This window comes from Pygocentrus nattereri, chromosome 14 (assembly GCF_015220715.1).
Source record: "Pygocentrus nattereri isolate fPygNat1 chromosome 14, fPygNat1.pri, whole genome shotgun sequence".
In the NCBI taxonomy this organism is placed as follows: domain Eukaryota; kingdom Metazoa; phylum Chordata; class Actinopteri; order Characiformes; family Serrasalmidae; genus Pygocentrus; species Pygocentrus nattereri.
In genome coordinates, this window is record NC_051224.1 from 3,067,501 (window position 1) to 3,080,000 (window position 12,500).

General features: G+C 42.7%; 1 protein-coding gene across 2 annotated transcripts in view; it reads right to left on the reverse strand.

The window, feature by feature from the left end:
- cyth1a (cytohesin 1a) overlaps nucleotides 1-12,500 on the reverse strand; it is a 77,520-nt gene that overhangs the window by 50,571 nt on the left and 14,449 nt on the right. The window contains exon 1 of one of the 2 annotated variants that reach the window (XM_037544673.1): nucleotides 12,102-12,441. The exons of the other annotated variant lie outside the window; for it this stretch is intronic. Coding sequence (XP_037400570.1) covers nucleotides 12,102-12,177 — 76 coding nt within the window. The 5' untranslated portion in view covers nucleotides 12,178-12,441. Of the gene's footprint in view, nucleotides 1-12,101; nucleotides 12,442-12,500 lie in introns of those variants that run through there. 2 annotated transcript variants of the gene reach the window in all.

Sequence of the window (12,500 nt, forward strand, 5' to 3'; positions counted from 1 at the left end):
CACTTCCATTTTACAATAACAGCAGTAGTAGTTACAGTTGACTAGGGCAGATCTAGCAGGACAGAAACTTCACAACCTGTCTTGCGGCAAAGGTAGCAGTGCCTCAATCAAAGTCACTACGCTCTTCAGAGTGCAACCCATTCTACTGCCTAAGTTTGTCAATGGAGACTCCAAGGCTACGTGTTTGATTTTATACATCTGTTAGCAATGAATGTGGTTGAAAAACTTATACTCAATAATTGAGAGGGCTGTACATATACTTTTGGCCATATCGTGTATATCTGCTGGCAACCCAGCAAGAGAATTTCTCAAATGATCATGCCATTAAAAACGCATCAGACTCAACCAACAACTCCATGTAACTGCTCAAAATCCTGAGGCACTAACATCCCGATTGCTAAATGTCCTTCGGTATCAAGTATCTACCTATCTACCTATTTACCTACCTACCTACCTACCTACCTATTTACCTACCACCTACCTACCTACCTACCTACCTACCTACCTACCTACCTATCTGCCTATCTATCTATCATAATCAAAGCTGTCAATATGGATCTGCAGTCAGTCAGTCTCTTTAAAGCAAACAGCAGGCCAAGAATCAGAAGAGCTCCTTTTATGGGCTAATAAAGAACTAATTAAGGAGGCAGTCAGTGGTTATGTGGTCTAAAGAATGGCAATAATCCACTAAACCCTGGCCTCGCTCTCTTCTCATCAGCCTCTGACCCTGTTGGCAAGATTAGAACAGCACGGGTCCAACCATGCAGTAGAAAATGAGTCTTATGCTTATGGATGGAGGCCCTGGAGCTGAGAGCAGCTGCTCAATGCTAAATACACAAACATTAACAAATGAAGCAGCAGCAGCAGCTTTCAGTGCAGGGGCGCTTACTGAGTGCATGTTTTTGTGAGTGCGACCCAATTGATCTAGGCTTTAAATCTGGAGTGTGAAATGTGGTGGTATGATGATGCGACCTTCTCTAAGGTCTGAGCCAAGCCTAAGACTGCGAGCTGCTCCAAATACCATGCAGATGTACCATGACGAACATTTTCAGTTTCACGACTGCATGCTTATAAAAAGCGTCCATGCAAGGACATGGCCCCCTTATCAGTACCTATCTGCACATACCCACAGTAGATAGACCTGAAGTCTTTGGTGCCCTAGGCAAGATTTTACATGCTGCAACTCCTCCTAACCCATCCCATCAGATTCCAGCATCACAAATACAGCTGCAGGCAAAAATGTGGGCAACCCTGGTCAAATTATGCTTTACTGGTTTTAAGCATAAATAACACGTCCTCTACAGAGAACACACTGCAAATTCTGATGTGCAATTAATGCTTATTTGCTGAACTAAACATAATTGGAAAAATAAAATGTGGCCTGTGCAAGTTTATTTATTTATTTATTTTTTTACATATTTTATGGGTTTTTTTTTAATCTGTTAAACAAACTAGGAAAATAAATAGAAATTGTGCACTAAAATACGCAGACGATGCCTATTATGTTAACTTATTTTCACTTAGAAAACAAACATAATGTGTTATTTTGGAGTGTTCAAACATTTCCATATTGTATCACTGTACTACTATTTAATTTTAAGCCAAGCTGACTTCGTTTATTGCCTCACAAGTGACGAAAAACAAAACTGATACCCCCAACTCTCTCAAACATCTGTGTTTTTCATGTACTGTTTATGTATTTCTAGGTATTGTGTTTATTAATGTATTTGATTTTTGGATATTTTGGTTGGTTTTTGTTTCATGCATGCAGACTGTATACATGTACACACATCCTACTTGTTTGTAGGTAAAATGTAATTTGCAAATGATGCCTCATTAAATCACTGGATTTGTTTTTATTACTCATTCATTTTCTCTTTAGCATGAAAAAAGTAATCCCACTACAAATTACAAGCACAGATAGCCACAGCGAACATCTTACATTTAAGATATCGGTCATTGTGCCTAGCCTTTCTCTGAACAAGACAGACAGTTATCCACCCATCCATCCATTTTCTAAGCCGCTTCTCCGTCAGGGTCGCGGGGGATGCTGGAGCCTATCCCAGCAGTCTTCGGGCGGAAGGCATGATACACCCTGGACAGGTCGCCAGTCCATCGCAGGGCAGACAGACAGACAGACACTCACACCTAGGGGCAACTTATCATGTCCAATTGGCCTGACTGCATGTCTTTGGACTGTGGGAGGAAACCGGAGAACCCGGAGGAAACCCACACAGACACGGGGAGAACATGCAAACTCCACACAGAGAGGACCCCGGTCGCCCGGCCGGGGAATCGAACCCAGGCCCTCCTCGCTGTGAGGTGACAGCGCCACCCACCACGCCACCATGTTATGTTCGGTTAAAATAATGAACTTAGTTAATGCTATTTAAAACCTTATAAGCAGAAACATATAGCACAGAAAGAGTTTACCACGATAAATGAGTGGCAGCACTCTTTACTTTGGCACAAATCAAAGAAAGTGATGTTTCACATTAGCATGTAATCTCTGAATAGATGCTTCGACAGACTGTTTGACTTTTCATCACATTTACAGAAACGGACAGTTCCAAGTTAGGACATAACTTTCACTTCACAATGTTTTTATCTTCACACACAATAATCTCTTCAATTCTTGGCCAGTGTACCACATGCTCACTCACTCCACCCTGGTCATATGCACAATCCAAGTTATGCAGTCAATTCTAGTGAATTGCTAGTAAAAGGTTGGACCCCCTTTTTCCTTCAGAACTGTCTTAATTCTTCATGTCAGACTTTCAACAAGGTGTTGGAAACGTTCCTCAGAGATTCTGGTTGGTTATTTGAGTTCCTGTTGCCTTTCTATCATCTGGAACCAGTCTGCCCATTCTCCTCTGACCTCTCACATCAACAAGGCATTTTCGTCCACACAACTGACCGCTCACTGGATATTTCCTCTTTTTCGGACCGTTCTCTGTGAACCCTAGAGATGGTTGTGTGTGAAAATCCCAGCAGATCAGCAATTTCTGAAATACTCAGACCAGCCCGTCTGGCACCAACAACCACGCCACGTTCAAAGCCCCTTAAATCCCCTTTCTTCCCCGTTCTGATGCTCGGTCTGCACTTCAGCAAGTCGTCTTGACCACCTCTACATGCCTAAATGCATTGAGTTGCTGCCGTGTGATTGGCTGATTAGCTATTTGTTTTAACAAGCAACTGAACTGTATCTAATAAAGTGGCCAGTGAGTGTATATACACATGTGCATAATTTATATTATTTGCTTAGAAACATAAGTAATGCAAGTAACAGGATTCTTAATTTAGTATTTCTAGTAAAGGCGCAGTTGTAATGCGTGATTGTTTACTGTAATGCTTTACATTACATAGCTCATTACAGGGAAAAACATCATTTACATTACCCCCAAAACTGTTCTGGGACAGGAGGGTAGCGCATGACTATCTTTAGCCAATGGTGTGCTTTTGGCAACTTTGATGTAGACTTGCATTCACTACGGCCACCTGCATCAACCTCATGACCTAAAGCTTCAAAAAGGGAGCAAAAGAACTGAACTTAAACACAACTGGCACATCCCAGAAAACGTGTTCAAAACGTGTTATTACGGCACAAATCAGTGGGCCCTAATATTGCCCCCTGCAGCACCCCACCATCCAACGCTCAAAAAGGGGAGCTATACAACTGAGCCCAAGTGGAGAGAGGGAGCAGGGTCAAGTGTGGCAGACAGCAAGCAATAAGCAGCATGACTAAGGATGGCAGGCACAAAGATATGACAATTTCAGGAGCAGATCTGCATGCTTCAGGAGCTCCTGACCACTTGCCTCACCACACAGTTGCCCATGTTGCTTATTCTATGAACAGCTACTGTTTACCCATATTCTTTTTTCAGCTTGAAACAAATCACACTAGTCCTGAGCAGCAGTCATGTGATTTAATTGACAAGATTAATCACCATACACACACAGTTAGAGGGCAGACAGCACAACGGAATTGCAGAAAAGATGGTGAATGTGACCTTGCAAGGTGGTCACTTACCAAATCAGCATCCTTCCTCAGCATCTCTCTTAGGTGTCACCCTTCTATTTGGTGGAGGAAAAGAGCACTGCGTTTGAGTTCTGATCCCCTTTTATTCCCTGTACATGACGGAGATGCAAGGGGAGGAGGAGGGGGGACCAAGGCAGACACCAAACAGTCAGACTGAGCTTTGAAAGAGTCGGCTTTGAGGATCCCTGTTTGGATTCCCCCACAATGGAGTCCCTTTGAAGTGACTGTCAGAGCGAATGCACTCTGAAACTCTTAGTGCTCAGCATGAGCGCTCAGTACGTCCCCCTCCTCCCCACCATCCTCATCACATTTCTCTCCAACTATCCCAATCTGCTGTCACATACGTTCCATTTCAATTCATTTGAACAGATCTAAAAAGTGACTGATTTGCATTGGACATTCTCCTTTTTTCCTCCTCACCATCGCCATGAGTCTAAGCAAGGCTTGAAGCTTTTGTGGATAATTGCAGGGTTGGGAAAGATAAGGAGTGAAAGATGCATCTGCATGTGGCAGAGAGAGAATGATGCCCCCACAGAGCGGTGGTCAAAAGACCTAGACTGATGGAGCAGTACCCCGATATTACTGCTGTTAAATACAATCATCTTTGACCACTGCTGTACTCAGAGGTGTCTAATTAGCCTAATAGTAACTTATCATCAATTATCATCAGGTGATACTGCAACAGCTTGATCACAGGCAGGGATGCATCATCATAGCACTGAAAAATGTCCCTATAAGCACAATGATCTATTAAAAGGCCCTAACCTAAGGCCTCATGTCCCTTTATACTGGACCAAATCTTTAGTCATATTTCAACAAAGAAGCCATAGAACGGAACCTGAATTGTATAACTGGTACAAATTAAGTACTTCCAAGTGGGGTTACATCACTCCACAATTCACTAGACCCTCACACTGCTCCCTGCAGCATGCCACCACATCTCCAAAAAAAAGGAACTGAACAAACAGACAAAAGCCAGGCATTTCAAAACGGTAGCATGTAATGGCACAACTTGGTAGGCCCTTGTTTTGTGTCATGATATGCCGCCATTCTGAAGTGCCCAAATTGTGTCATTTTTGTGTGTGGATTGTGCACCCAAACCACACAAATTTCCCAATAAAAACCTAAATGAAACTGGCACAGCTTAAATACTTCAAAACGATGGTCTATCACTCTAAATGATATAATCCTTCATATTGCAACCTGCAACTCCCCACCACAAAAAGCTAAAAAAAAGGGCATTGTAGAATTTAGCCTGAAGAAAACAGGCACAACCCAAGCATTTAAAAAGAGAGTAATTCATGGCACAACTCTGTAGGCCCTCATATTGCCCCCTGCAGCACCCACTGACAGCATACATGAACTGGACCCAGTCGTCCTGCTGTTTTCAGTGGAGAACAGGAGAGGTCAGTCATGTTACCTCCTGAGTGGCTTCTTATGCAGTGGGATAGTGGGAATGCATTAGACTGCACAGGCGGCTTAATGACGACAATTCCCAGCATGTGGTGCAAATAGGCAAGTTATTTGTAGGAGCTGCAAGCAAAGCAGCAAAAATCATCACAACCATTCAGCATGTCAGTCATGTTAAAAACATTCATTTTAGTCAAGACTTTCTCCATCATTAACTTTCTGTATAGTAAATAAATAAACTAAGAACAACAAAGCAAAAACACAGCACCACAGGGAAAACAAACAGGCCCAATGAAATGTACTTTAATACTGATCATTATTAAATAAATAATAACTAAAACTGAACAATACAAATGACTGCAATGATTTTTATTACAATTATTTAATTGCAACATTATTGTAGTCGTATTGATAGCCATAAGTGAGCATGCTCCATGCTTTGTATTATTAAAGTACTTCATACTGCTGAGCTTCTACTTCAGATATTTAAGAACAGTCTTCTGAGTTGCATTTTTATCACATCATTTTCTGTACTGTCATGGACAAACGTTTATTTTGAAGCCATGAAGTGAAGGTCAAACCTGTGGATTAAATGACTGACAGTCCAAAATGAATGGAAATGAATGTAGAGCTTCTTTCAAACGGTCCTCTCATGCCTAAGCAGCTCAAGTTTAGTGATATGCTTTGGAAGGTGAAACCTGGCAATGTCCCATCAGACAAAGTTTCCTCTAAAAACAAACCAACGAATTGAACCTGAATGAAACTGGCTAGTACTAGATACTACCAAATGATATTCTCACTCCACAACTCACTACGCCCTCATACTGCACCTTGCGGCACCCCACCACACAAAGCATCAAAAAAGGAACTGTATAACTGAACTTGAACAAAATTGGCACAATCCAGACATTTCAAAATGCTGGTATGTCATGGCACTTGGTAGGTCACTGTATTGCTCCCCACTGCACCCTTACCACCCAAAGCCCCACGAAAAGATCTCTGATACTTTAATACTTTAAAACGGTCATATATCATGGCACAACTCACTGGGCCTTGATATTACTTCCTGCAGCACACCACCACCCAGTGCTCTGAACACTCCAAGGAAAGCTCCCCTATGCTGCTCTGCCCATTCACATTAGAATGGAATTTCTAGAGCAAAGACTTTCTAGATCAGACATCCCTGGCCTGAGAGTCATAAATACCCCTTGCGTGCGCATACACCACTCTTCCATCAGGGTGGCAAAAAATCACCTCATCTCTGCTTCTGTCTAGCAGCTCAGCATGTGCTCTGGTACCATGCAACCCCTGGAGCCATGACAACCCTCCACAAAAACACAGCTATCACACGGCCCCAAATTACCCCTCTCTGGGCAACAGCACCTTCCCTGCAGCTCGAACACCCTCTGCCACACGCAAACCCCCTTTGACTGTGACTGCAGTCTTTCCATTTCTCTTACTGTCCTTGAGTACCTGCACCACTGTTAACTTCTAATTCGTCTGTCTGCACAGTGCCAGTGGGAGAACATTCAGACGTTCAGAAAGTAGGAACAAACTGGCCCCGGCTCCGCTGTTTTAACTGGTGGACTGCTTCCTCTGTGCTCCTTCCTCCTTCCATTTTCATCTAGGCCTGGTGGATGATGGACAGCAAAACAGCTACCGAGAATTGCCTTCTGAGAATTTGTGAGAACAGACAGAGCAGAACTAAGATAAGAAGCTCTCCCGACCAGCGTGCGAATTATAGGGGGACCAGGGGTCGCTGAGCACCCCTACAAGACACTTGAAAGACACTACTTCAAAAACAATGACATTTGAAGTGTGCAGTTGTCACGGATACCGGTAACCTAGCTAATTAACAATCTCATTATTTTTGATAACGTATTTGTATTCTTGCAATAGTTTGTGTGAAAATTAAAAACTCTAAAAAAAAGTCAAGTCAAACTCCAAAAAGTCCATCTGTCTCGCCTCTTTCTGTTCTGGCTCTTCTTTACCAAGGCCTTACGTTCTCCTGTGTGAGAATGTTTATTCCTGCTCTGTGAATTTATCTGTGTAAAAGGTCCAAAGATTAGATTTCCTCTTGCTTGTGTTTGTATGGGTGCGATAGGTGGTATGTTGTTTGGTCAGTGGTCACTCATGTTGTTATGCTTTGGCTGCAGCCTTTGATATTCATTTCATTGTTGAATGGGGAAACCACATATTGTAGCCCACTGTACTGTGTTGCAGTGTTCAATGTCTTAAGAGATCTGTAAATGATTTTCAGGAACTAGAAATTACAGACAAGTGATTTATATCCAACAGAAATATGCTTGTACAACCCCATTTCCAAAAAATTGGGATGCTGTGAAAAATGTAAATAAAAACAAAATATGTTGAAAACAATTGTTTTTTGAAAAATATACCGCCATTTTCAATTTGATGCCAACAACATGTTCCAAAGAAGTTGGGACGGCGGGCAACAAAAGGCAGGCAAAATTGCGTAAGTTGTGCTAAAGAAAAACACCTGGTGGTTAATTGATAACAGGTCAGTAACATGACGGAGCGGTCTACTAGTCCACAACTTCAAGTACAAAATAACATTAAAAGAATCTAGAGAAATCTCTGTGTTTAAGGCCAAGGCTGTGATCTTTGGGCCCTCAGGTGGCACTGCGTTAAAACAGACATGATTCTGTAGTGGAAATCACTGCATGGGCTCAGAAACACTTCTGAAAATGACTGTCTATGAAAACAGGTCATCACTGCATCCACAAATACAAGTTAAAGCTCTAAAATGCGAAGAAAAAAAAAATGCATATATAAACAGGATGCAGAAACGCTGCCACCTTCTCTGGGCCTGAGCTCATTTAAAATGGACTGAGGGGAAGTGGAAAAGTGTCCTGTGGTCCGATGAATCAACATTTGAAATTGTTTTTGGAAATGATGGACACCGAGTCCTCTGGGCTAAAGAACACCCAGTTTGTTATCAGTGCACAGTTCAAAGGCCAGTATTCATGATGGTTTAGGGGGTACATCAGTGCACATGGCAAGGGTGACATGAACATCTGTAAAGGCACCATTAATGCTGAAAGATATATACATGTTTTGGCAACGTCTGCTGCCGTCCAGACAACGTCTTTTTCAGGTAAGGCTTACTTCAGCAAGACAAATCCAAACCATTCTGCATGTGTTACAACAGCTTTGATCCGTATTAAAAGAGTCCAGGTGCTAAACTGACCAGTAGTCCAGACCTGTTGCCACTGAGAACATTTGGCACATTACGAAATTAAATACAACAAAGAAGATCCTGAACTGTTGAGCAGCTGAAATCCTGTATCAAGCAACAACAGGAGAACATTTTATTGTCAAAACTACAGCAATCGGTCTCCTCACTTCACAGACTTACAGAGTGTTGTTAAAGAAAAGGTGATGAGACACAGTGGTAAACATGCTCTCGTCCCAACTTTTATGGAACGTGTTGCTGGCATCAAATTCAAAATGGGCAAATATTTTCCAAAAAACAATCACTGCATTCTATTTTCATTCACATTCTGCACAGCGTTCCTACTTTCTTGGAAATGGGGTTGTATTTCAACTCTGCAATTATTACAGTACGCCTTGCATTTCATTGTGAAAATGGATGGAAACAAAAGGGTTACATGTCTTAAATACCTGGCAGAAAACTGGCCAATCAGGAAAGCTCTCCCACTGGATTGGACTTATCTTATAAGTCCTAACACACTAGAATAACTCTCACCATAATTACAACATGACTACAATCAACCAATCACATTTTGATTTCCAACAGATGTTTTGATTTCCAAAAACATCACTTGAGGCCTTCTAGAGGTCCCAGATATATCAATGACTGTAAATACGGGCGTCAGTTGAATCAGTGGGTTGTTAGAAATGGAAAACGGCGAAAGTGGCTCTGCGCCAAGCCTCTCTACTGAAAGACTTATGCTACCATGACTGTCACGAGCTTCAAGTAAACCTCGGAATGACTTCTAGAACCTTCAAATATCTGTGTTTAATCTAAAACTGCCAATAGATCAGCACTGACAAACTACTCGAATCCCTTAGAGCTGCTAGCAGAAAGTATTTATCAACCATTACTATAGAGGTGCCAATGAGTTTTGCCATTTATGGTTTGAACTGAAGGCCTAACTTTAATAGTTATGATTTGCCACTAGTTAAAGCACCATAGATCATTAGAACAAATGCCAGTAAACACAAATACAGGAAAAAGTAACATGAATTTATTCTTTTAAAAAACGTTACGGCCGATACCTTGAGAGCTGATCAGAAGAACAACGCTTGGTTCAAGATAACTATTCAATGCCACCAGTCGTCACACTGAGCACTTAAATGAACTTAATGAAGAACTGATTAGACAAACCAAGTACCAGTTGATAAACACAGATATTAGTGGGCTTCCACAAGCACATACACAAAATAATTACTTACAGTATTCATTGTATTTATTCTAATATTAGTGTTTTTTCTGAGCAAATAAACACTCACGGCCTAGATAAACAGCTTTTTTAAGGCACCTAAGACTGTAAGACTTGTACAGTACTGTCCTTACTGTCTAAAGCCAGATTCCAATCTGAACACTACTCATAATTACACATCTAAAAGTCCGCATGAAGAACCTAAATAGAAGATGATTCTGATCTGCACTAAAGTGGAACAGGAAGCTGTGGAAATTTTTAACCCCAAGACACAACATGCATGCTTGGCTGCTTTGAGAATGGCAAGGGGGCGCCAAGCCCGAGAGCGAGGAAATCTCGGCCTGCTGGCAGGGTCCAGCCTGAGGGATTACATATGCCCTGTTCACCTAAACAGCTCTTAGTTGCTGTCCTGTAAGAGCAGGGAGAACATAAGCCGACCATAATGAGACCACGTTCATTAGGCTGAACAAGCCTGCACTATTTCTGTCGTCGTGACGGTGTTTTTCCTCTTCAATCGTTTACCATTTCTTTCTCCCTCACTCACACAAACCAATTCCCATATTGTTATGATTAATTAACTAAATGTGAGGTCCATATGCTGCTGAGTGACTAATGCCTCCCAGCACTCTCCAAGGAGTGCAGTCACGCTACAGCGCTATACGCTGAAGGCTGAAGTTGTTGAATTAAACACACAACATCGCGTTAGAGGAAGAGCTCTTTGCGTCAGCGGCTGCTCGCATTTAGTGTTTCTCAATCGGCTGCGTGATCGCAATCTTCCGGAACGCGACAACATGCAAAGTTGCGTAGAAGCAATCATCACCAACGTCACACAAAGCTTCACTCAGTATGCTTTTTTTTGGTCTGTCCTTTTTGCATCTCAGCAGCGATGTTTACTAATTGTAGGTGCAGTCGTGGGCTGGAGGTCAGGGAACCAGCCTCGTGACCGGAAGGTCGCCGGTTCGATCCCCAGAGCCGACAGCACATGACTGAGGTGTCCTTGAGCAAGACACCTGACCCCCAACTGCTCCCCAGGTGCTGAGGATTGGGCTGCCCACCGCTCCAGGCAAGTGTGCTCACTGCCCCCTACTGTGTGTGTGTTCACTAGAGTGTATGTGGTGTTTCACTTCACGGATGGGTTAAATGCGGAGGTGGAATTTCCCCGTTTGTGGGACTAATAAGGGTCACTTAATTCACGTCACATATTTCATCTGTTCAATGCAAAAATCCATGATTCCTTCGTTCAAATCAAATTTTGGACCAGAAACATAAAGAAACGAAACAGAAACATGCCTTATAAGAGCCCCTTTTGGCTTCCCTAAATAGCCTCCCGGTGGATGGTTCTTGAGAGAATGACTTCTGCCCATGAGATATGTGAGCTTGAAGAATCTGTCAAGTTTAAAGAACCGCCACATGATGTAAAGGTTCCAAGAAGAACCCTAAAAAGCCCACAAAAGACTCTGGTGTAGTATTTAAACACTGTTAGTTGCAAAATGTACATAAATGGAAACTAAGCTACAAACACAGCCCGTTTACAATGCATGGCTTCTGTGATGTCACGAAAGTCAAATTATTATATAAGCTTATTCGGCCCACAGCAGTGTAGCACTCCTTATAACTTCCACTTATCCGGAACACTGTGAGCTCCTGTAACCAACACCAAATTCCTTTGTGTATGTGCAAGCAAACCTGGTCAATAAAGCTGGATTTTGAGTCGGACTTTGAATGAGGTACAATTAGCACAGAGCTCACTTAGGCGTAGATGTCTTAAAGCAGACTTATATACACAAAGCTGTCTTTATGGAGAGGTAACAAAAAGGTCATATGAGCTCATATAAAAAAGAATTACAACTGGGTTTGCTATACAGAACACCTACTCCCAAAAACGTACATCATTAAAGAAGCATTCCTGAAAGTCGTCTAGACTGCCTTTTGGAACAGAACTCGTCCGCCGGAGTTGTACAAAATACTACAGACATACAATACGAGCCCTTTAAATTGGCACAGAATCACTAGCTGAAGCTTCTTTAAACCTTTACAAAGTTCTTCACACGCTCTTCTCCATGCGTGGTTCTTTAGAGAACCAAAGGTGGTTCTTTTATGGCATCACTCAAAGAACCCTCCTGAGTCACCTTTCTTTCTAAGAATAGACAGCAAATGAATAGGACAAGTGCTTGAACTACACAGCAGAGCCCTTTCCTCTCAACCTCCATCCCCACCTGCCTTACCTGGAGCAGAGCTCAGCACTGTCGGACACAGGAAAGCCTGGAAGCTGGACACGCACAGTTCGCTCACTGTCCCCATCGCCTCGGTCTGCAAGAGTTCAGACGGCTTTTGCGAAATGCCACACGAAGTCAGCCACCCCTGTCTCACGACTTCCTCTCTCTCTTCTCCAATTTCAGAGGGACTGTAGACGAGCGAGGGTCAGTCCCCCAGCCATTCTTAAGGCTTTCAGTGGCTCGCTCTCAGCTCTGTGGGGCTACTGCTCTTCAACTGGTCATGCTTGAAAGTAAGTGAGTGCAAGAGAGAGACGGAGGAGCCCCCTCTGTGATAATTCCAGTCCGTCTGCGGAGCGATTTTCCGAAGTCTGGCAATCACACTCAGCCTTCTGCTTTAGTTGCACAGCG